This window comes from Bufo bufo, chromosome 10, assembly GCF_905171765.1.
Source record: "Bufo bufo chromosome 10, aBufBuf1.1, whole genome shotgun sequence".
Classification (NCBI taxonomy): Eukaryota; Metazoa; Chordata; class Amphibia; order Anura; family Bufonidae; genus Bufo; species Bufo bufo.
This window is the reverse complement of record NC_053398.1, coordinates 30604841-30630219: the sequence shown is the minus strand read 5'-3', so window position 1 is coordinate 30630219 and position 25379 is coordinate 30604841. Positions and strand designations below refer to the sequence as shown.

Genomic DNA, 25379 nt, shown 5'->3' with positions numbered 1-25379 from the left:
TGCCCTAACGGCTCAAGTCTATCCTCACCATCTGAGGCTCTAGTGAAAACCAGGTAGTTGCTTAGACACTCCCCTCCAGAGTATAGCCAGTCAGTGGCACAGTGGGTTCACATCTGCTGATCCGTGACATCTACTATGTGCCAGATCACTCCTTCCCAAACTTTACTATTTGCCAGATCACTCCTTCCCAAACTTTACTATGTGCCAGATCACTTCTACCCAGACTGTACTATGTGCCAGATCACTCCTAACCATACAATACTATGTGCCAGACCACTCCTTCCAAGACTGTACTATGTGCCAGACCCCTTCTTTCCAAACTCTTTCCAAAGTGGAGACTACTTTTTCCTAGACTCTACTATGTGCCAAGTCACGTCTTCCTTTTCCAAGTCTATTATGCACAAGACCACTCCTTCTCAAAACTCTACTATGTGCTAGACAACACCTTTCTCAACTTCTCTTTATTCAAATCACTCACTCCCTAGCTCTATTATTTGCAAGGCCATTTCTTTTTAAGCTCCATTTGGTACTAGGGCACAGCTTTTCTAAATCTACTATCTAATGTCATTCTCCATGAATATAGTTTCTAGACATTTTGCCTAAACAATCCAGCTAGTACACTGCAATCTAGTAGTATATTTTAATTCTGTTGTGTACACAAGATGCAGCATTCCCTTTGTTGGATCCCCTCATCTCCGTAAAAAAAAATATTAACACATTGGAAACGTACCTTATTTTTTGGCTCAAATGCTGGAAAGCAGTCACTATTTTGCCTGCTCTGTGGATTGGAAGTAAACGATCAAATCTATAAGAGCCACTGGTATTTTCTGTCAAGGTGGGTGACACAGACAGATCTCCACTAGAGTTTTCTCAACAAAATATGAAAGAACTTCATATTTATATGCAAATGGATTGAAAATGGAGTCTTCAAGAAATCTTTATTAATCATGAGTTGTATTCTCTCCAAGGCCTACAATAATGAGGGCATGTATGGCATATTTTGTCCAATGTCCTGTATATTACATTATCAAACGTATGATGAATAAAAAAAAAAGGATAAATACTGTACAGCAATTCTGTGCAATATCTCTAGTGTATGAGCAAAATTAGAAGACAGCAAAATGAGATCCTCAAGCCATAATGATTTCCGATGATGGTGGTTGTATGTACATTTAGTGCTGCAAGACACTAAGTAACCAATAATTTATCTACATTCGGCATTCTTTCTCTGAATCTGTGTTTGTATAGGATTTTTCTTCAGGATTATAACCAAGTGGTCGTTTTTGTAAGGAGTCACTATCGAATGAGCTTTCTATTTGCTTTTCTTGAACTGGAGTCATCTTAATGTCTTTCTTCAAAGCAGCATCATCCTTTAAAAAAAAAAAAAACATATTAAAACACATTGTAAGGGTAAATTGATAAGACCATAAAAAGAAAAATGGCCATTAAAAAACGCAAAACGGCCTGTGTTTAACAGCAGTTTTTTTAACAGATGCTTTCTAAATAATGGCCATTAAAAACGGTCCCCTTCAATTGTATGTTGGCTGTCGGTCCGTGAAAATAGTATATATCCATTTTATATCGGCAGCTACTCATGATCCATTAAAACAATTGGCTGTGTGAATAGAACCATAGCCTTCAATGGTTCTGCATTGCCGTGTGAACGTATCCTAAGTGCCAAGGACCACCGTAGAAATGAATGGTGCTCCTCAGGGGCGTGTGTAAATAAATACATATCTCAATAGGAACTGATATATCAGGTTCACCATCAGAAGTGGTTGAATGTACAAAGAATATGCCATCACTTTCCACTGTCTGGACCTTCACTGATCTACAAAATGTTTTTGTCCAGTGGTACTCTGCATCCATTTTTCAGGGAATTGCAATAAGATTTAAAAAAAACTAATTTCAGTAAGGGCTTATTCACATGGCCGTATGAATGGATCTGCATCTGTTCCGCAATTTTGATGAACGGGTGCAGACCTATTAAGTTCAATGGGGCCGCAAAAGATGCGGACAGCTTCCTGCACCCATTGTTCCGTAAAAAATAAAGAGCGCGTCCAATTCTGATCGCGGACAAGAATAAGCATTCCTATAATGGGCCGCCACAGGCGGCATCCGTGCTTTGCGGTTCTGCAATTTGCAGACTACAAAATACGGCACAGTTGTCTGCATGCGCCCTAAAGGGAACAATGTTGCAGTGCAGGAGGAAAAACGCAGAAGCTACTTCTGTTCTTTTCATTATTGGGATCAAGAGATCGGCACGTGTGATGGAGGTCGCACAACCACCGATTCAAATTTTTTTTTGGAATACCATAGCAATCTGCATTGAATAACTTATGTCTACTGTCTTCAAAGTCAATGAACTCTTAAATGGGTTTTTCCTACAAAGAACATTTATTACCTATCAACTATAGTGTTATCGCTGGGGACCCCACCACTGATGTCCCCAAGATCCCAGCCCCCAGTCCCTCATTCTTCCAAACCACCTGTAATATTCCTCGCCGGCAAGCGCGCTTTGCTGCAGTACCACCGGCATGTGGATGCCAGGAGATAGGCTGGGTCTCCCTGTGGCGCATGTACGTTAGGAGACCTGATGTCACAGGTCACATGACATCAGACGCATCATGTGACCTGGAAGCGCGGCCTATTTAAACATGCAACCTGCTGGCCACAGGTTGCCTGTGATTGGTTTTCTTTTATTAGTTTGCCTCTGTCTCTATATTCTGATGGATTTCTGACCTTAGATTTGTAACCCAACTCTGCCTCCTGAGTAACCCTTTGGACTTGACAAGATATCCTCCCTGGACCCCCACCGTTCAGATACTGATGACGTATCTAGAGGACAAGTCATCAGTAGTAAAATCCTGGAAAACCCCTTTAAGGCCATGGAGGATGTTATATTGATCCATATTTCAGACTCCACCGTCTTTTTTGGTAAAATACTGTTTCTTTATATGAAACAATGGTAACCAGGAAATTAATCATGTCTAGTCCAAACCTCATCAAGTGTCTAGGTATGCATCTAAAAAGAAAAATCGCTGCTATCTGCCCTTCCCGTTTTGACAATATCCTTCATAACTTCCCTATTACTCCGCATGGCCTTTAGAGCAAAAACAATAGGGTATGTTTCGTATTTTGGGTCTGTTTTTGAGCATCATTGTTTTACAAAGGAAAAGTCCAGTTCTATGATAAGTAATACAGGAACCCTTATCTTATGATATGCATTAAAAAACTCTCCAACTGAGGATTAGGCCTCATGCACGTGAATGTATCTTCTTTCTGTGTCTGTTCCATTTTTTTTTTTTGGTGTACCGTATGCGGAACCATTCATTTCAATGGGTGCGCAACAAAACTGAAGTTTCTCCGTGTGCATTCCGTATGACCATTCCACCCTGCATCACCACTACAATGTAGACTCTGTGCAGGTAAACATTAAATATAATGCATCTCTCGCACTAGTAACATAGTAACATAGTACATAAGGCCGAAAAAAGACATTTGTCCATCCAATTCGGCCTGTTATCCTGCAAGTTGATCCAGAGGAAGGCAAAAAAAAAACTGTAGGGTAGAAGCCAATTTTCCCCACTTTAGAGGAATAAAAAATTCCTTCCCAACTCCAATCAGGCATCAGAATAACATCCCCACAGCCCCTTCACACAGCTGAGAGACAGGGGTGCCAAAATGTGTACCTCTACCAATCTGATATTGACAACATCCTGAGGATAGGTCATCAATCTCACAAAACCGGGATACCCCCTCTATCTATGTGGGTAGTACTAAAGGTGCCATTACCAGCTCTTCATCCTCTTCATCGTGTCGGACGCCACACCAACACTTCTTCTTGTACTTATCTGACCAGAAGCAGAATAGATTGCAGATCGGTCTAATAAATAGCGGTTTAACATTCTTTCCATGCTCATGACCTAAAGAACAGATAGAAGACATATCAGTGTGCACTTTTAATATAGCGTTTACTTTTACAAAACACAGTGGAGCAAATTTACTATTGACCACATGCCAGTTTTTCTTTGCCACAAGTTGCGTCAAAAACTGAAATTCATTGCACCACATTTATCACCTGTTTAACACACATTTCTATCCTTTTCACACCTCTTCCAACAAGGCGATGAGGATTTGTGGAAAGGAGCGTGACAAGGAGATCTCCTCTCACTTCTACTGACGCACACTGATGCCGAGGAGGGTTCGATTGCCTCCTCACCTCCCCCAGTAGAATCAGTTTTCTCTTTTCTCTCTACAGATACATCCCCTATTGATTCACCCCCTGCCACAGCACAGCTCTGACACAGCGCAGCTTTTTTTATTTTGCCCCCCCTCAAGACTAGTGATGAGCGGCAGGGGTCATATTCGAATTTGCGATATATCGTGACTATTTTGTAGAATATTCGTCGAAAATTCGCGATTTTTTTTTCTTGAAAAAATCGGAAAGGTAATGATTGTGTAATATGCGAATTTTCGCAATTCGAATTTTCGGATTCAATTTTTTTATTGAGAATTTTTCAACTTACAACTACTAGACAAAGAAGATTATAGCACTATATTAGCTAAATTGCTCTATATTCGATTTTTTCGAATATTCTCTATATTGCTATAACTTAGTTTTTTCGAATATTCGTAAAATTCTAAAACAAGAATATATAGCAATATAGCGAATATTCAAAAAAAACGAATATAGAGCAAAATTCGCAAACACTACTACTCCTAAAGTCAAGTATATTGCAGCCTTCTTATTGGCCCACAAGCTAGAAGCAGTGAGGGATCATGTGTACTGATAAAAAAAAAAAAATCGAAAAGAAATCGGAAAATAAATTCGAATATTCGAAATTACGAATATATATAACTATATTCGAAATATTCGCGAATTTTCGAAGTGCCTATATTCGCGATAAAAATTCGAAATTCGAATATTCGTGATCAACACTACTCAAGACTTGGATGTTTACCCCCATTTCCACATTGTGGTCTGTAACCACCCCACACACTGGTATCTCTAAGAGAAGAGAGGGGGAGAGCAGAGAGAGCACACCGAGCCAGGAGCAGCATGCTGTTTGACTTACGTCTGAAGCAGCACAACCAGCTATATGAAGGAGTTCCACAGACTCTATAGCAGCATAATGGTATGACTTTTTTTTAACAAACGATTTAGAAAGGGGTATAAAAGCTCAATCGTCTCAACATTGTTTTTGTTTTTTGCAGGTATGGTATCAATAACAACTAATCTTTATTATGTTGGTTAATACAATAACATTGATATCAAACATAGTTTTTATTCTATTATACTACTTGCACAATGAAAACACTTTTTTAACAAAACTATTTTACTTTTTTTTACTGTGAAGTAATGTGTTCAATTAATCGCATGGGTCATTATTGATGTGGCACATTTTTTTTTATTTTTCTCCATAATAAAACATTGCATACTGGGGAAAGTTTTGTTTATTTTTATTTATTTTTTCTGTAAAACCACATAGCTGCAGCGGTGCAGCATCTGAGTGGCTGCACACCTAGATGTAGAAGTAGAGGACTGAATAGGGTACGGACAAACGATCAGGATTCTGTATGTAGCTTTGGAAGCCAAAATTAGGAGCGGATCATCCAAGGAGAGATAGGACTTTCTCTTTTTTGAATTCACTCCTGGTTTTGGCTTTCAATAGTGCATCCAGAAACCTGAACGTGTGGACGTACCCTTAGATGAGCAAGCTCTCATCATCTCACTACTTTTCGGAAAAAATGAGCAGATAACATGACAGGTTAATGTCATTCTTTTCCCTGGGACGATCTAAACCAGGGATGTTCAACCCGAGGCCCTCCAGCTGTTGTAAAACTACAACTCCCATCATGCCCTACTGTAGGCTGGTAGGTGTAAGCTGTCCGGGCTGCATTCTAGCTTGAGAAAGAACTCTCAGAAATGGTCCCTCCTCCGCAGCCACAAAGACCAAGCAAGACGTGTGCAAAACATTAGCCCTTCTTTGTTTGAATAAACCCAGATCAGTCTATGGCCTCTTGCACACAAATTTATTTATTTTTCCGTTTCCGTTCCGTTTTTTTGCGTTCCGTATACGGACCGTATACGGAACCATTCATTTCAATGGATCCGCAAAAAAACGTTATTCCTTCCGTTTCCGTATTTCCGTTTTTCCGTTCCGTCCAAAGACATGTCCTAATATTGTCTGCATAACGGACAAGGATAGGACTGTTCTATCAGGGGCCAGCTGTTCCGTTCCGCAAAAAACGGAATGCACACGGATGTCATCCGTATTTTTTTCAGATACTTTTTTTGCGGACCGCAAAATACTGAAAAAGCCATACGGTCATGTGCAAGAGGCCTCAGTGGAATGTAGAGGGGGGTGGAATGTAGAGGGGGGCGGTTTAAAGGGTTTATCCTTCAGACCTTTCTAAATGCAGAACCCCGTGGACGTCATCTGATCATCATGGATGCAGCTGCTGAAACTTCTGCAAATAATTTACAAAGCTGTCCAATCACAAGATAGTCGCCAGCTCCTTCGCCCAATAGCTAGTTTTGCACACTCCATCATAAACATGCACAATCATTGGGAGGGGGTATCTGCTGATGCCTGATATATACCAAACACCCAAAATAAATGACCCATAGGTATTGGTAGAAACAGAAAGAGTTCACCAACCTGTTATAAAACTTATTGCAAGCCCTGCTATAATGCACCCAAGGCAGCCCACAGCGCTATAGTAGAGGTAGGATAAACTGTACCAGTTATCCGCCAGCACTGACCTGATTGAAAAGAAGAAGTTGTCAATAAGTTAGAGTGGAAACTCTCAACATCCATCTTAGCATCTTAGCAGGCGTTTGAAGGTGTTCTACTCAATATATGATCTGCATGAAATTGATTACATTTCCATATACATGATATTACTTTTCTGATTACTTTGCTGAATTACAGCCTAAATTATACTCCAGAGTTGTAGTCACAATTCAGCTTGGTTATTAGAAGAAGTTGTCAACAAGCTTGTTGTTGCGGTGAGCCCGGGAGGGCAGAGCAGGAGGAGGAGAGTAGTTGAGTGACAGTGATGGGGTTGGTAGCTCTCATGGTGGCAGTTGGTTGTCACCCTGGCACTCTCTGGGCCCTGCACTTTCTACTCTCAGGGCACACCATGGGCTTTTTGGGGGCTTCTGCCTTGTGGTAGTTGGGTACCTTTGATGGTGGATGGTTGGCAGAGTGAAAGGCAGGAGGACAGGTGTAGGACCGGTGGATGGATAGTGAATTCAATGACCTGGCCCGTTTGCTTTCAATAAATAAGGTCTCTCTTTACTGAATAGATGACGGGAGTTGCAGTACATAGGCACAGTTCTCTAAATAAACCTTGCAAACTTCCAAAATCACCATAGGCCTGCAAGTCCATTCTCATTAACACCTTCTGCAATGCCCAGGCTGCGGGCTGCAGAGCTTACATCCAGATGTCCATTCAGTCTCGAAGTGTGGCGAATGCTGGAGGCAATTAACCCTTTCCAGGTGCAGTAAAGTCTCTTTCCATAAATGAGTATTACCTTACTGTCTTTATCAAGCACAGTTTTGGTTCTCAACCATTTAGAAATGTATGTTCTCTTTCTCTCTGGGGTGGTCTCCCAGTTCACTTGCTTTTTTGGCAGCTTTCAGTCTCAGGGACAAATGTCCCCTGGACTAGGCCTACTTTTCAGTAGCTCACACACACATCCTCGGTCTAGGTCTGCTCAGCAAAGACTCTCTAAGCAGGGAGTGTGGCCAGCCCATCACCCTAGCAACCTCACTAAAAAGCTGCCATTTGAATTTTTATTTCCCATACATAACCATTAGGAAATCACAGTGCACAAGTAAAAGAGAATACTCAAACATTACGGTTCTTAGGCAATCAATCACAACATTTAACTCTTTAGCAGTTATCTACTGGGTCACTGCATTGTCAGACAGATCCCTAAAGGTTAAGCTAACCCTCTAAAAAGTGGTGGGAAAGTAAGTTTTCCTAGATCAAATTTCCCAGAAACATATTTACAGACAATAACCCAGCAGGAAATACTGAGAGATTTATGTTCTGCAGAATTGCGACTGCAGCTCTGAAGTATACAGTTGCAAGAAAAAGCATGTGAACCTATTGGAATGATATGGATTTCTGCACAAATTGGTTATAAAATGTGATCTTCATCTAAGTCACAATAGACAATCACAGTCTGCTTAAACTAATAACACACAAATAATTAAATATTACCATGTTTTTATTGAACACACCATGTAAACATTCACAATGCAGTTGAAAAAAGTATGTGAACCCCTAGACTAATGACATCTCCAAGAGTTAATTGGAGTGAGGTGTCAGCCAACTGGAGGCCAATCAATGAGATGAGATTGGAGGTGTTGGTTACAGCTGCCCTGCCCAATAAAAAACACACACCAGTTCTGGGTTTGCTCTTCACAAGAAGCATTGCCTGATGTGAATTATGCCTCGCACAAAAGAGCTCTCAGAAGACCTACGATTGGGAATTGTTGACTTGCATAAAGCTGGAAAGGGTTATAAAAGTATCTCTAAAAGCCTTGCTGTTCATCAGTCCACAGTAAGACAAATTGTCTATAAATGGAGAAAGTTCAGCACTGCTGCTACTCTCCCTAGGAGTGGCCATCCTGTAAAGATGACTGCAAGAGCACAGCACAGACTGCTCAATGAGGTGAAGAAGAATCCTAGAGTGTCAGCTAAAGACTTACAAAAGTCTCTGGCATATACTAACATCCCTGTTAGCGAATCTACGATACGTAAAACACTAAACAAGAATGGATTTCATGGGAGGATACCACAGAGGAAGCCACTGCTGTCCAAAAAAAACATTTATGCACGTTTACAGTTTGCACAAGAGCACCTGGATGTTCCACAGCAGTACTGGCAAAATATTCTGTGGACAGATGAAACCAAAGTTGAGTTGTTTGGAAGAAACACACAACACTATGTGTGGAGAAAAAGAGGCACAGCACACCAATATCAAAACCTCATCCCAACTGTGAAGTATGGTGGTGGGGGCATCATGGTTTGGGGCTGCTTTGCTGCCTCAGGGCCTGGACGGATTGCTATCATCGAAGGAAAAATGAATTCCCAAGTTTATCAAGACATTTTGCAGGAGAACTTAAGGCCATCTGTCCACCAGCTTAAGCTCAACAGAAGATGGGTGTTGCAGCAGGACAACGACCCAAAGCATAGAAGTGAATCAACAACAGAATGGCTTAAAGGGTTTCTATCACTTTGTTTCACATAATTAGCTGTCAGACACTAGCGATCCACTAGTGTCTGCTCTGCCAAACCATCCTAATATAATTGCTTTTGGGGCAGCCGTTTTGCTAAAAAAAGAACTTTTATTAATATGCTAATGAGCCTCTAGGTGCTATGGGGGCGTCATTAGCACCTAGAGGCTCCGTCTACCTTCACAAACTGCGCCGCCCAGCGCGTCCCTCCAGCCCGCCCATCTCCTCCGGAATGCGATCCTCCCTGTGAGCGTATGTATTCGGCGCATGCGCAGTGAATGTCTGACCGTTTCCCTGCTCCGACATCTCCACTGCGCCTGCGCGATGACGTCATAGTGCTCCGAGGAACAGGCGCAGTGGAGATGTCTGAGCAGGGAAGCGGTCAGACATTCACTGCGCATGCGCCGAATACAGGCGCTCACAGGGAGGATCGCATTCAGGAGAAGATGGGTGGGCTGGAGGGACGCGCTGGGCGGCGGCAGTTTGTGAAGGTAGACGGAGCCTCTAGGTGCTAATGACGCCCCCATAGCACCTAGAGGCTCATTAGCATATTAATAAAAGTTCTTTTTTTAGCAAAACGGCTGCCCCAAAAGCAATTATATTAGGAGGGTTTGGCAGAGCAGACACTAGCGGATCGCTAGTGTCTGACAGCTAATTATGTGAAACAAAGTGATAGAAACCCTTTAAACAGAAGAAAATACGGCTTCTGGAGTGGCCCAGTCAGAGTCCTGACCTCAACCCGATTGAGATGCTGTGGCATGACCTCAAAAAAGCGATTCACACCAGACATCCCAAGAATATTGCTGAACTGAAACAGTTCTGTAAAGAGGAATGGTGAAGAATTACTCCTGACCGTTGTGCACGTCTGATCTGCAACTACAGGAAACGTTTGGTTGAAGTTATTGCCTCCAAAGGAGGTTCAACCAGTTATTAAATCCAAGGGTTCACATACTTTTTCCACCTGCACTGTGAATGTTTACATGGTGTGTTCAATAAAAACATTTAATTATTTGTGTGTTATTAGTTTAAGCAGACTGTGATTGTCTATTGTTGTGACTTAGATGAAGATCAGATCACATTTTATGACCAATTTGTGCAGAAATCCATATCATTCCAAAGGGTTCACATACTTTTTCTTGCAACTGTATAATAGGGCTAGAACTCAAAATGAGTAATGCAGTGTATTTATGCAGATGCTCAACTTGATATGTACATAATGTATTTGAACTGTACAATGTGAACTTTCTCTTTAAGGGCATACGATACATACCTTACTGGAGGATCAATGGTAGCCAGAGTTGTAGGAAGGACTGTGGACAATGTGGCATTGATTGTCTCATTAAGCAATTTACACTGATCTGTCCTTAGAGTTAGAGGAAGCGACTTGGTTGTAGGAGCAGGATATATAAATCCTCCAATGGCAACCCAAAAAGCCAAGGTGATCCCCGTCAAAAATCCTCCTAGAGCCCCCTGAAAGGTATAGGGATTGCAAAGATTAAAATATTTGTTATAAATGATAAATGTGGACTCTGTTATTACAATATAAGAGGCAGAATGGATTTGTTGAATTGGGGATTTTTGCAGAAAGTGATATCTCACAGGTCTTTGATCAACTTTGCACAGATACAGTTAAATGGGTCGCCTCAAGTTAATGGGTATTTCTCTTCAGATTTGTACCTATGACACTGACTGACCTGTTCCACGTGCGCTTGGCAGCTGAAGGCATCTGTGTTGGTCCCATGTTCATATGTGCCCGCATTGCTGAGAAAAATTATGTTTTACTTTATGCAAATTAGCCTCTAAGAGCAACGGGGGCGTTGCCGTTACACCTAGAGGCTCCGCTCTCTCTGCACTTTGATTGACAGGACCAGGCAGTGAAAACATAATTACATCCGTCTGGCCCCATCAATCAAAGTGCAGAGGGCATAGCAGTTGCAGAAAGAGCAGAGCCTTTAGGTGTAACGGTATCGCCCCCGTTGCTCCTAGAGGCTCATTTGCATATATTAAAACATCATTTTTCTCAGCAATGCGGGCACATATGAAGATGGGACCAACACAGATGCCTTCAGCTGCCAAGTGCACATGTAACAGGTCAGCCAGTGTCAAAGGGACAAAACTGCTGACAGATGCCCTTACATAGAGGGCATTCAAAATTCAGGTAGAACAGGGCATTGAATGCATTAGACAGAAACCCCATTGATTTTAAAGGGGCCAATGTAATACTTTATTCCTCCTGTGGTGGTGTTGAAGGGGAACTGATGGCTTAGTGCTGAGGGCTCTTGCACACCCTCTGTGATCAGTTTATTGTCAGGCGACCCTTCTGACGATTGGGCGCTCCAGACTACACATTGAGACGACTGTTATAGGGGGTCCACACTATATAGACTGATTATTGTTATAGGGTATTGATTGCAGTCCGGCTGCTTTTACGGTACACATGCCATTTTGAGGCAGCTTTTTTTAAAGCCAAAACTAGCAGCATCGTCAAAAAATGACGTTCACCTCCCTTGACCATGTCTTCAAAAACTGCATGAAGACAGCATGTTCAATAGCACCCTCAGACTGCGGTAATAGGGTATGCTCCATGCTACACAGCCAGTCAGGTGTTATAGGGTGTGCTCCATTTCGTATATATTCTTAAAGGGATTCTACAGTTCAGAGAGCCCATTTTGCATATATTCTGTTAGGAAATTCTGGGAGGGGTTGTACTGTTCAGGCTACTCGTCTCTTGGCCAGAGTGAGAGCAGTTACAAAGAACATCTCCATCTCTGGAGGACCTGACATGTACTGCATTACACAGACAGACCATTGAGTTTAATGGGCATTATGCAATGCATTAAAGGGGTTTTCTCGCTAGGATATGCCCCCAATGTCTGATAGTTGCGGTTCCCATCTCTGGGACCCTTACCTACACCCAGAACGGAGTGGGGAAGGGTGATGGGGGGTGCACATGCGCAGCCATCCTCCATTCAAGTTCCATGGCTCGGCTATTTCCATTGGTCCCACAGAAATGAATGGGAGCGGTGGCCACGCAAGGGTGTGTATGTGGAGAGCACCTGGCGGTGGCCGGATCCCGGGAAACCCAACTTCCTCCAGCCACCATTCTCCCCACTCCGTTCTCAGCGTAGGTGAAGGTCCCAGAGGTGGTACAACGCACCTATCAGACAATGGGGTCATACCCCAGCGATATACCCCCATTGTCTGTGATGGGAATAACCCTTTAACTGCATAACGTGTTCAGTACATTAACCGCTTTGAACATTAACTTTGTGATCAGTTTATTTTCTCTAATTTTCCAAAGCAGAGAACCTCTTTAAAGAAATCTGTCCGACCCTTTTAAGATGAGCACCATGGATTTGCGGTCCGCATCTGTTGTTCCGTTCCGTGGCCCCACAAAAAAGATAGAGCATGTCCTATTCTTGTCCGCAACCATGGACAAGCTTAGGCATTCTCTATATAGCGCTGGTCATGTGCGGTCCACAAATTGCGTACATTTTTCGTATAGGAGCTCACCTTGGGAGCATTGGTGGGTGCTGCTCAGCCAGTGCAGTAGTACCCACTAACATGATTTACTAACAGATACTTCACAATCATGACAGAATCCTAGTAAGATTAGCTGCACCCTATTTCATAAATGACAGAAGGGTACGTTGCAGCCATATCACATTTATATCTTACGGATCTATTACATAGACTGATGACAGGCTAATAACGAGCTCCAATCAGTGATATACAAGTTAATCAGCACAAGGTTTTTCATATGGCCAAATGCAAAGCAGAAGGGGCAAAGGATCAATATTGCTATCATTCATCCCCCCATTCACTTTCCATATTGTCCAAAGCACATCCACTCTTTGCATAGGTCAGACACCTGGAACGAGCGTTCATAAGAACTTTTGTTCCTAATAATTGGCCTTACATAGTTACATAGTAGATAAAGATGAAAAAAGACACAGGTCCATCAATTCAAACTATTAATCCTACCATTTTGTTCCAGAATAAGGATGCCAATTGCCCCATGTTCAGGGAAAAAATATTGCTTCCCAACTCCAAAACTTCCTGAACATTTTTTTTTTTATAAAAACCTTGAGGACACTATGCGTTGATGGCTGACAATACAGACAGAAAGTTTTGAGAGATGGATTCAAAAGTATCCCTTAAATCTATTACTATTCAATTAGAAAATCTCAAAAGATATGGAAATAAGGGAACAGATAACAGGTAACATGAAGAACATTGCACATCTATGGATATAGCAATCAATCCTGCATGACAAAGCAAACTTAATTGTGACATGTATGATGGACCTCACCTTCCAGTTGGTCCATGGAAACAAAATGCCCAAAGTGAATAATCCTAACATTGGGCCTCCACCCATTCCATGGATGCTAAGTGCAGCCTGTGGATATAAGACAATTCAAAAGGAATGAAGGGCAGTCATCAATAATTCTGTAGACTAAATAGCAGCACTCGCTAGTTTCTTAGGGTGTATACACTTTTTCAGCTCATTTTTGCCCCAATACAAAATTAAGCAACTTTGTTTAAAATAGATTCTATTATGCTGGTATAATAAAGCTCCAGTGCAGAACTATAAGTCTCCATGGCTACAGACTACAAACAACTCCTGTGTGTGGTCTGATCCTGCTCTCATGTGTTACTTCTGTCTACCTTCTTTTCTTGCTAAGTACAGAAAGTACAAAGATCTATACTCTAGAATTATATTATAGAGAGGGTTTTTTTCTAGTCTGTGCTTTTTTTTTAAGTTTACATACTATTAAAAAAAAAAATTATATATATATATATATATATATATATATATATATATACAGGTAAAACTCGAGAAATTAGAATATCGTGCAAAAGTCCATTTATTTCAGTAATGTAAATTAAAAGGAATTGCATTAATGCAGCTTAAAATTAGAATATTGTAAAAAGGTTCAATATTCTAGGCTCAAAGTGTCACACTCTAGAAAGCTAATTAATCCATACCCCCTGAGCAAAGGGGACCTCGAAATTGTGACTTTGGGGTTTCATAAGCTGTAAGCCATAATCATCCAAATTATAACAAATAAAGGCTTGAAATATCTCGCTTTGCATGTAATGAGTCTATCTCATATATTAGTTTCACCTTTTAAGTTGCATTACTGAAATAAATGAACTTTGCACAATATTCTAATTTTTCGAGTTTCACCAGTATATACACCTTGAAAAAGTATTCCAACCACTTGAACCTTTCCACATTTTGACGTTACACCCATAAACTTAAATGTATTTTATTGGGATTTTATGTGATAGACCAACACAGAGTAACAAGTACGTATGTATTAAGTGAAAAGAAAATTATGCATGGTTTTCAAAAATTTAAATAAAAAAAAATCTGGAGAGCGTGACATGCATTTGTATTCAGCCTCCCTGAGTGAATACTTTGTAGAATCACCTTTTGCTGCAATTACAGCTGCAAGTCTTTTGGGGTATGCCTCTACCAGCGTTACACATCTAGACGGTGAAATGTTTGCCCATTCTTGTTTGTGAAATAGCTCAAGCTCAGTCAGATCGGATGGAGAGCGTCTGTGAACAGCAATTTTCAAGTCTTGCCCAGATTCTCAATGGGATTTAGGTCTGGACTATGAGTGGGCCATTCTAACACATAAATATGCTTTGATCTAAATTATTCCATTCTAGCTCTGGCTGTATGTTTACGGTTGTTGTCCTGCTGGAAGGAGAACCTCTACCCCGGTTTCAAGTCTTTTGCAGCCTCTAACAGGTTTTCCTCCAGTATTGCCCTGTATTTAGCTCCATCTATCTTCCCATGAACTCTGACTAACTTCCTAGTCCCTGCAGAAGAAGGTCATCCCCGCAGCATGATGCTGCCACCACCATGTTTCACAGTGGGGATAGTGTGTTCAGGGTGATGTGGAGTGTCAGTTTTCCGAAACACATAGCGTTTTGCATTTAGTTAAAACTTTGATTAAAAAGTTAAACTTTGGTCTTATCTGACCAATGCACTTTTTTTCCACTTGTTTGCTGTGTTCCCTTCATGGCTTGTGGCAAAGTGCAAATGGGACTTCATATACCTTGCTTTCAAAAATGTCTTTCTTTCTGCCACTCTTCCATAAAGGCCAGATTTTCCCACCTGAGCTGTGGATCTTTGCAGCTCCTCCAGAGTGACCATGGGCCTTTTGGCTGCTTATCTAATTAGTGCTTTCCTTGCCTGGGCTGTCAGCTTAGATGGATGGCCATGACTTGATGGGTTTGCAGTTGTCCCAAACCCCTTCCATTTTCGGATGCTGGATTGAACAGCACTCCGTGAGATGTTCAGAGCTTGGAATATTTTTATATAACCTAACCCTAACTTCTATATAACCTAACTTCTCCATAACTTTATCCCTGACCTGCCTGGTGGGTTCCTTGGTTTTCATTATGTTTTTGAGCACTAATGTTCACTAACAAACCCCTGAGGCTTTCACAGAACGGCTGTAGTTATACTGAGAATCAATTACACACAGGTGGACTATATGTACTAATTAGGTAACTTCTGGAGGTAATTAGATGCATTGGATTTTATTTAGGGGCATCAGAATACAGAGGAATGAATACAAATTCACTTCACACATACTTGCTACTTTGTGTTGGTCTATCACATAAAATCCAAACAAAATACATTTAAGTTTGTGGGTGTTACGTAAAAAAATGTGTAAAAGTTCAAGGAGTATGAGTACTTTTTCAAGGCAGTATGTACTGTATATATATATACACACTCACCTAAAGAATTATTAGGAACACCATACTAATACGGTGTTGGACCCCCTTTTGCCTTCAGAACTGCCTTAATTCTACGTGGCATTGATTCAACAAGGTGCTGATAGCATTCTTTAGAAATGTTGGCCCATATTGATAGGATAGCATCTTGCAGTTGATGGAGATTTGAGGGATGCACATCCAGGGCACGAAGCTCCCGTTCCACCGCATCCCAAAGATGCTCTTTTGGGTTGAGATCTGGTGACTGTGGGGGCCATTTTAGTACAGTGAACTCATTGTCATGTTCAAGAAACCAATTTAAAATGATTCGAGTTTTGTGACATGGTGCATTATCCTGCTGGAAGTAGCCATCAGAGGATGGATACATGTTCTCATTCTGTTTACGCCAAATTCGGACTCTACCATTTGAATGTCTCAACAGAAATCGAGACTCATCAGACCAGGCAACATTTTTCCAGTCTTCAACAGTCCAATTTTGGTGAGCTCGTGCAAATTGTAGCCTCTTTTTCCTATTTGTAGTGGAGATGAGTGGTACCCGGTGGAGTCTTCTGCTGTTGTAGCCCATCCGCCTCAAGGTTGTGCGTGTTGTGGCTTCACAAATGCTTTGCTGCATACCTCGGTTGTAACGAGTGGTTATTTCAGTCAACGTTGCTCCTCTATCAGCTTGAATCAGTCGGCCCATTCTCCTCTGACCTCTAGCATCCACAAGGCATTTTTGCCCACAGGACTGCCACATACTGGATGTTTTTCCCTTTTCACACCATTCTTTGTAAACCCTAGAAATGGTTGTGCGTGAAAATCCCAGTAACTGAGCAGATTGTGAAATACTCAGACCGGCCCGTCTGGCACCAACAAACATGCCACGCTCAAAATTGCTTAAATCACCTTTCTTTCCCATTCTGACATTCAGTTTGGAGTTCAGGAGATTGTCTTGACCAGGACCACCCCCCTAAATGCATTGAAGCAACTGCCATGTGATTGGTTGACTAGATAATTGCATTAATGAGAAATAGAACAGGTGTTCCTAATAATTCTTTAGGTGAGTGTATATATATACAGTACAGACCAGAAGTTTGGACACACCTTCTCATTCAAAGAGTTTTCTTTAGTTTCATGACTATGAAAGTTGTAGATTCACACTGAAGGCATCAAAACTATGAATTAACACATGTGGAATTATATACATAACAAACAAGTGTGAAACAACTGAAAATATGTCATATTCTAGGTTCTTCAAAGTAGCCACCTTTTGCTTTGATTACTGCTTTGCACACTCTTGGCATTCTCTTGATGAGCTTCAAGAGGTAGTCCCCTGAAATGGTTTTCACTTCACAGGTGTGCCCTGTCAGGTTTAATAAGTGGGATTTCTTGCCTTATAAATGGGGTTGGGACCATCAGTTGCGTTGAGGAGAAGTCAGGTGGATACACAGCTGATAGTCCTACTGAATAGACTGTTAGAATTTGTATTATGGCAAGAAAAAAGCAGCTAAGTAAAGAAAAACGAGTGGCCATCATTACTTTAAGAAATGAAGGTCAGTCAGTCAGCCGAAAAATTGGGAAAACGTTGAAAGTAAGGGCTATTTGACCATGAAGGAGAGTGATGGGGTGCTGCGCCAGATGACATGGCCTCCACAGTCACCGGACCTGAACCCAATCGAGATAGTTTGGGGTGAGCTGGACTGCAGAGGGAAGGCAAAAGGGCCAACAAGTGCTAAGCATCTCTGGGAACTCCTTCAAGACTGTTGGAAGACCATTTCAGGGGACTACCTCTTGAAGCTCATCAAGAGAATGCCAAGAGTGTGCAAAGCAGTAATCAAAGCAAAAGGTGGCTACTTTGAAGAACCTAGAATATGACATATTTTCAGTAGTTTCACACTTGTTTGTTATGTATATAATTCCACATGTGTTAATTCATAGTTTTGATGGCTTCATAGTCATGAAAATAAAGAAAAAATTGACTGCACTTATAACCTTCAAGAAGCAAATATTTACTAACCTGTACAACTCCACCCATTAGTGATGCAACCACTGCCATCACAGTGCATAGAATACCAAACAGGACACCTAAAACATTACAAAGGATTATAATAATTAAAGTCATTAGCCCACAAAAATATTGTTTATTTTACAAACCAGCTCCTGGATCTGAATACTTTTATAATTACATGCAATTAAAAATGTTGTGTAGCCATTGAGTTATTCAATAAACCCTATCTGTATAGTGCCGTCTGCTGTTTGTTATTTTCTTTATTTTTCTGTCCACCTCAGTAACATAACTGGGGTGGTCACACATGCTCAGTTTCATCAACTGCCACCAACACTATCATCTGACTATCTTCTGCTAGAAGCTGTAACAGTTACTAGGAGAGAGCTGCAGCAGAAAGAACATGCCCTTTGAGAAAGGACATGCCACTTGAGCTTCCAGATTAAAATAAATTTAGCAGGGCAATTGGAACAATGAATGAAGAGATCTCTGGATCCATGTGAGGTATAGGGCTGGTTTTAGCTTTGCTAGAAAAAGGGTTGCCATTTATTATACAGTATGATGTCTGATCTTCATTTTTTACATTAATCATGGTATAACCCCTTTAAGTTTTAACGCCTTGACAAAATCCACTGTACATGTACGGCAGATGTTGTCTCTTTAAAGATAGAACTCCCTCCGGACCAGAGTGACAGTCCAATGCCACCAGGCGATAATGCCAATTGCAGACACTTAACCCCCCAGATGCTGTGGTGAAATGTGATCACGGCATCTGAGTGCTAAAAACCCGGGAGCTCTGCACTCCCGGGGCTGGAATGGCTCCCTCTAGGGGAAGCTGTTTATTCCATGAGGCAGTCACTGTCCTCCTGAAGGATCTGAGGTAGACACAGCTATGTTCCTGTGGCAGGGCTCCGTCGGAATGTAGCAAACTAGACTTCAATACTAATGTATAGGAGTCTATGAGAGAAGCAATATGATGATCGCTTGTTCAAGTTCCCTAGGAGAACTTTTAAAAAGTGTAAAAGAGAGAGAAAAAAAGTTTTAAAAAAATTAAAAATATATATACAGTAGATACATATAAATTCATATCCTTTCCTCAAAATAAAAATAAACAATAAAAAATAAACAAGTTCATAAGCATCACTGCATCTCAAAACTCCCATATTATTAAGATATAAAAATATTCATCCCTTGCGGTGAAATAGCATAGTCCTCCAAAGGTTTAAAACTATTTCATAATTTTAGCTCCAAAAACAAAATTTCAAAGAAACTGTCAGCCTTTACAACAAGTTTTATTGTATTGATCTGATACATCAGAAATAAACAATAAAATAACTTAGTTTTCACATAGGCCTCATTACAAATATCTAATTTTTTGGCGTACAGTTCCTTTGCAGATCTATGCATCTCTATGGTAACAGACTACAAAACATACATGGTGTAGTCTGACCCTGCAGTCCTACTCTCCTCCATCTCTCCCCTGCTTGTTGCTAAACTATCAAATGTATGTTATCAAGAAGTAAGGGAGAGATGGATTGGAGTATGACTGTAGGATCAGAATACACAGGGTATGTTATGTAGTCTGTAACCATGGAAATGCATAGGAACTGTAGACACAAAATGGTCGATTTTTTAATAAAGGCTATTTTCAAAGTCGATTTAATGTTTATCTTTGATAAATAAGAGTTCTAAAATGGTTTCAACTCAAGTACAGTTAGTGATTACTTGAGATGATAGAAAACTGAATTTTGCTCAATTCTAAGTTTTACTATGAATCCCCGTATTGTGTATTATCCCTTTTCCGCAGCATTACTTTTTGACTATTACTGTATTGTGATATTATGTATTGATTACACTGGCATATGACATCAATGAGTTTTTTCTATGCTTATTATCCCATTCTGGTCAGATTACTATGTACACTATTCCTGTACTGTGACATCACTGTGTTTATTATCGCTTTACTGTGACATCACTGTGTTTATTATCCCTGTACTGTGACATCACTGTGTTTATTATTCTTGTACTATGACATCACTGTGTTTATTTATTATCCATGTACTCTGACATCACTGTGTTTATTGTCCCTGTACTGTGACATCACTGTGTTTATTATGCCTGTACTGTGACATCACTGTGTTTATTATCTCTGTACTATGACATCACTGTGTTTATTTATTATCCATATACTCTGACATCACTGTGTTTATTGTCCCTGTACTGTGACATCACTGTGTTTATTATGCCTATACTGTGACATCACTGTGTTTATTTTCTCTGTACTGTCACATCACTGTGTTTATTATCCCTGTACTCTGACATCACTGTGTTTATTATCTCTGTACTGTGACATCACTGTGTTTATCATCCCTGTACTGTGACATCGCTGTGTTTATTATCCCTGTACTGTCACATCACTGTGTTTATTATCCCTGTACTGTGACATCACTGTGTTTATTACCCCTGTACTGTGACATCACTGTGTTTATTACCCGTGTACTGTGACATCACTGTGTTTATTACCCCTGTACTGTGACATCACTGTGTTTATTACCCCTGTACTGTGACATCACTGTGTTTATTATCTCTGTACTGTGACATCACTGTGTTTATTATTCTTGTACTGTGACATCACTGTGTTTATTATTATTTTACTGTGACATCACTGTGTTTATTATCCCTGTACTGTGACATCACTGTGTTTATTATCCCTGTACTGTGACATCACTGTATTTATTATCCCTGTACTGTGACATCACTGTGTTTATTACCCCTGTACTGTGACATCACTGTGTTTATTACCCCTGTACTGTGACATCACTGTGTTTATTACCCCTGTACTGTGACATCACTGTGTTTATTACCCCTGTACTGTGACATCACTGTGTTTATTATCTCTGTACTGTGACATCACTGTGTTTATTATTCTTGTACTGTGACATCACTGTGTTTATTATTATTTTACTGTGACATCACTGTGTTTATTATGCCTATACTGTGACATCACTGTGTTTATTTTCTCTGTACTGTCACATCACTGTGTTTATTATCCCTGTACTCTGACATCACTGTGTTTATTATCTCTGTACTGTGACATCACTGTGTTTATTATCCCTGTACTGTGACATCACTGTGTTTATTATCTCTGTACTGTGACATCACTGTGTTTATTATTCTTGTACTGTGACATCACTGTGTTTATTATTATTTTACTGTGACATCACTGTGTTTATTATCCCTGTACTGTGACATCACTGTGTTTATTATCCCTGTACTGTGACATCACTGTGTTTATTACCCCTGTACAGTGACATCACTGTGTTTATTATATCTGTACTGTGACATCACTGTGTTTATTATCCCTGTACTGTCACATCACTGTGTTTATTATCCCTGTACTGTGACATCACTGTGTTTATTATCTCTGTACTGTGACATCACTGTGTTTTTTTATCTCTGTACTATGACATCACTGTGTTTATTATCCCTGTACTGTGACATCACTGTGTTTATTATCCATGTACTCTGACATCACTGTCCTTATTATCTCTGTACTGTGACATCACTGTGTTTATTATCTCTGTACTGTGACATCACTGTGTTTATTATCCATGTACTCTGACATCACTGTGCTTATTATCTCTGTACTGTGACATCACTGTGTTTATTATTCTTGTACTATGACATCACTGTGTTTATTATTCTTGTACTGTGACATCACTGTGTTTATTTTCTCTGTACTGTGACATCACTGTGTTTATTATCTCTGTACTGTGACATTACTGTGTTTATTATATCTGTACTGTGACATCACTGTGTTTATTATCTCTGTACTGTGACATTACTGTGTTTATTATATCTGTACTGTGACATCACTGTGTTTATTATCTCTGTACTATGACATCACTGTGTTTATTATCTCTGTACTGTGACATCATTGGAGGTCATTTATTATCAGATATATGCCAATTTTTGGCATATATCTGTCACAGATTTGGTCACAAAGTAGATTGGGAAAGGGGGCGGGCCGGTCGGCCCATCTTATTTATCATTTTCTTTGCCTTTTTTAGGCTACTTTCACACTAGCATTCGGGGCTCCGCTTGTGAGTTCCGTTTGAAGGCTCTCACAAGCGGCCCCGAACGGATCCGTACTGCCCCAATGCATTCTGAGTGGATGCGGATCCGCTCAGAATGCATCAGTTTGGCACCGTTTGGCCTCCGCTCCGCTCAGCAGGCGGACACCCGAACGCAGCTTGCAGCGTTTTCGTGTCCGCCTGGCCGTGCGGAGCCAAACGGATCCGTCCAGACTTACAATGCAAGTCAATGGGGACGGATCCGTTTGACATTGACACAATATGGTGCAATTTCAAACGGATCCGTCCCCTATTGACTTTCAATGTAAAGTCAGGATTATACCATCAGATCGGAGTTTTCTCCAATCCGATGGTATATTTTAACTTGAAGCGTCCCCATCACCATGGGAACGCCTCTATGTTAGAATATACCATCGGATTTGAGTTACATCGTGAAACTCAAATCCGACAGTATATTCTAACACAGAGGCGTTCCCATGGTGATGGGGACGCTTCAAGTTAGAATATACTGAGAACTGTGTACATGACTGCCCCCTGCTGCCTGGCAGGTGCTGCCAGGCAGCAGGGGGCAGACCCCCCCTCCTGTATTTAACTTATTGGTGGCCAGTGCGGGCCCCCCCTCCCTCCCCAGTATTAATTGTAACCAGTGCGGCCCCCCTCCCTCTATATTCATCGGTGGCAAGTGCGGATATTAAATATGACCAGTGCGGTCTCCCCCTCCCTCCCCAGTATTAAATATGAGCAGTGCGGTCTCCCCCTCCCTCCCTCCCTCCCCAGTATTAAATATGAGCAGTGCGGTCTCCCCCTCCCTCCCCAGTATTAAATATGAGCAGTGCGGTCTCCCCCTCCCTCCCTCCCCAGTATTAAATATGAGCAGTGCGGCCTCCCCCTCCCTCTATTCATTGGTGGCCAGTGCGGATTCAAAGTATTGTGATCAGTGCGGCCTCTCCTCTCGACCCCCCCCATCATTGGTGGCAGCGGAGAGTACCGATCGGAGTCCCAGTTTAAATCGCTGGGGCTCCGATCGGTTACCATGGCAGCCAAGACGCTATTGCAGTCTTGGCTGCCATGGTTACTTAGCAACAAATAGCAGCATTATACTTACCTGAAGAGCTGCGATCTATGTGACCGGCCGGGAGCTCCTCCTACTGGTAAGTGACAGGTCTATAGGCAATGCGCCGCACAGACCTGTCACTTTACCAGTAGGAGGAGCTCCCGGCCGGACACAGACATCGCAGCTCTTCAGGTAAGTATAATGATTCTATTTGTTGCTAAGTAACCATGGCAGCCAAGACTGCAATAGCGTCTTGGCTGCCATGGTAACCGATCGGAGCCCCAGCGATTTAAACTGGGACTCCGATCGGTACTCTCCGCTGCCACCAATGATGGGGGGGGGGGGGAGAGAGGAGAGGCCGCACTGATCACAATACTTTGAATCCGCACTGGCCACCAATGAATAGAGGGAGGGGGAGTCCGCACTGCTCATATTTAATACTGGGGAGGGAGGGAGGGAGGGAGGGAGGGGGAGACCGCACTGGTCATATTTAATATCCGCAATGGCCACCGATGAATATAGAGGGAGGGGGGCCGCACTGGTTACAATTAATACTGGGGAGGGAGGGGGGGCCGCACTGGCCACCAATAAGTTAGATACAGGAGGGGGGGTCTGCCCCCTGCTGCCTGGCAGCACCTGCCAGGCAGCAGGGGGCAGTCATGTACACAGTTCTCAGTATATTCTAACTTGAAGCGTCCCCATCACCATGGGAACGCCTCTGTGTTAGAATATACTGTCGGATTTGAGTTTCACGATGTAACTCAAATCCGATGGTATATTCTAACATAGAGGCGTTCCCATGGTGATGGGGACGCTTCAAGTTAAAATATACCATCGGATTGGAGAAAACTCCGATCTGATGGTATAATCCTGACTTTACATTGAAAGTCAATGGGGGACGGATCCGTTTGAAATTGCACCATATTGTGTCAATGTCAAACGGATCCGTCCCCATTGACTTGCATTGTAAGTCTGGACGGATCTGTTTGGCTCCGCACGGCCAGGCGGACACGAAAACGCTGCAAGCTGCGTTCGGGTGTCCGCCTGCTGAGCGGAGCGGAGGCCAAACGGTGCCAAACTGATGCATTCTGAGCGGATCCGCATCCACTCAGAATGCATTGGGGCAGTACGGATCCGTTCGGGGCCGCTTGTGAGAGCCTTCAAACGGAACTCACAAGCGGAGCCCCGAACGCTAGTGTGAAAGTAGCCTTACACTGTGATATCGCTGTGTTTATTATAAATTTACTGTGACATTACTGTGTTTATTATAAATTTACTGTGACATCACTGTGTTTATTATAAATGTACTGTGACATCACTCTGTTTGATATCTCTGTACTGTGACATCACTGGGTAGATTATCCCTGTACTGTGACATCGCTGTTTATTATCCCTGTGCTGTGACATCTGTAGTGTACGGGGACTGTAATACCCGTCACTACAAAAGTGTCACTTGGTGTGCTGTCGTCCCTCCTTAATCATGGGAAGTTGGTATACAGTGGCGGAAATAATTATTTGACCCCTCACTGATTTTGTAAGTTTGTCCAATGACAAAGAAATGAAAAGTCTCAGAACAGTATCATTTCAATGGTAGGTTTATTGTAACAGTGGCAGATAGCACATCAAAAGGAAAATCGAAAAAATAACTTTAAATAAAAGATAGCAACTGATTTGCATTTCATTGAGTGAAATAAGTATTTGAACCCCTACCAACCATTAAGAGTTCTGGCTCCCACAGAGTGGTTAGACACTTCTACTCAATTAGTCACCCTCATTAAGGACACCTGTCTTAACTAGTCACCTGTATAAAAGACACCTGTCCACAGAATCAATCAATCAAGCAGACTCCAAACTCTCCAACATGGGAAAGACCAAAGAGCTGTCCAAGGATGTCAGAGACAAAATTGTAGACCTGCACAAGGCTGGAATGGGCTACAAAACCATTAGCAAGAAGCTGGGAGAGAAGGTGACAACTGTTGGTGCGATTGTTCGAAAATGGAAGGAGCACAAAATGACCATCAATCGACCTCGCTCTGGGGCTCCACGCAAGATCTCACCTCGTGGGGTGTCAATGGTTCTGAGAAAGGTGAAAAAGCATCCTAGAACTACACGGGAGGAGTTAGTTAATGACCTCAAATTAGCAGGGACCACAGTCACCAAGAAAACCATTGGAAACACATTACACCGCAATGGATTAAAATCCTGCAGGGCTCGCAAGGTCCCCCTGCTCA

General features: G+C 41.7%; 1 protein-coding gene across 1 annotated transcript in view; it reads right to left on the bottom strand.

Moving 5' to 3' along the window:
* Positions 1-921: 921 nt before the first annotated feature.
* The window catches only part of SLC5A12 (solute carrier family 5 member 12), a 93847-nt gene continuing 69389 nt past the window's right edge, over positions 922-25379 (bottom strand). Inside the window, exons 10-15 of the mRNA XM_040410425.1 lie at positions 18013-18080; positions 13570-13656; positions 10528-10727; positions 6666-6769; positions 3796-3926; positions 922-1370 (exon numbers count right to left, since the gene is read on the bottom strand). Coding sequence (XP_040266359.1) covers positions 1209-1370; positions 3796-3926; positions 6666-6769; positions 10528-10727; positions 13570-13656; positions 18013-18080 — 752 coding nt within the window. The 3' untranslated portion in view covers positions 922-1208. The remainder of the gene's footprint in view (positions 1371-3795; positions 3927-6665; positions 6770-10527; positions 10728-13569; positions 13657-18012; positions 18081-25379) is intronic.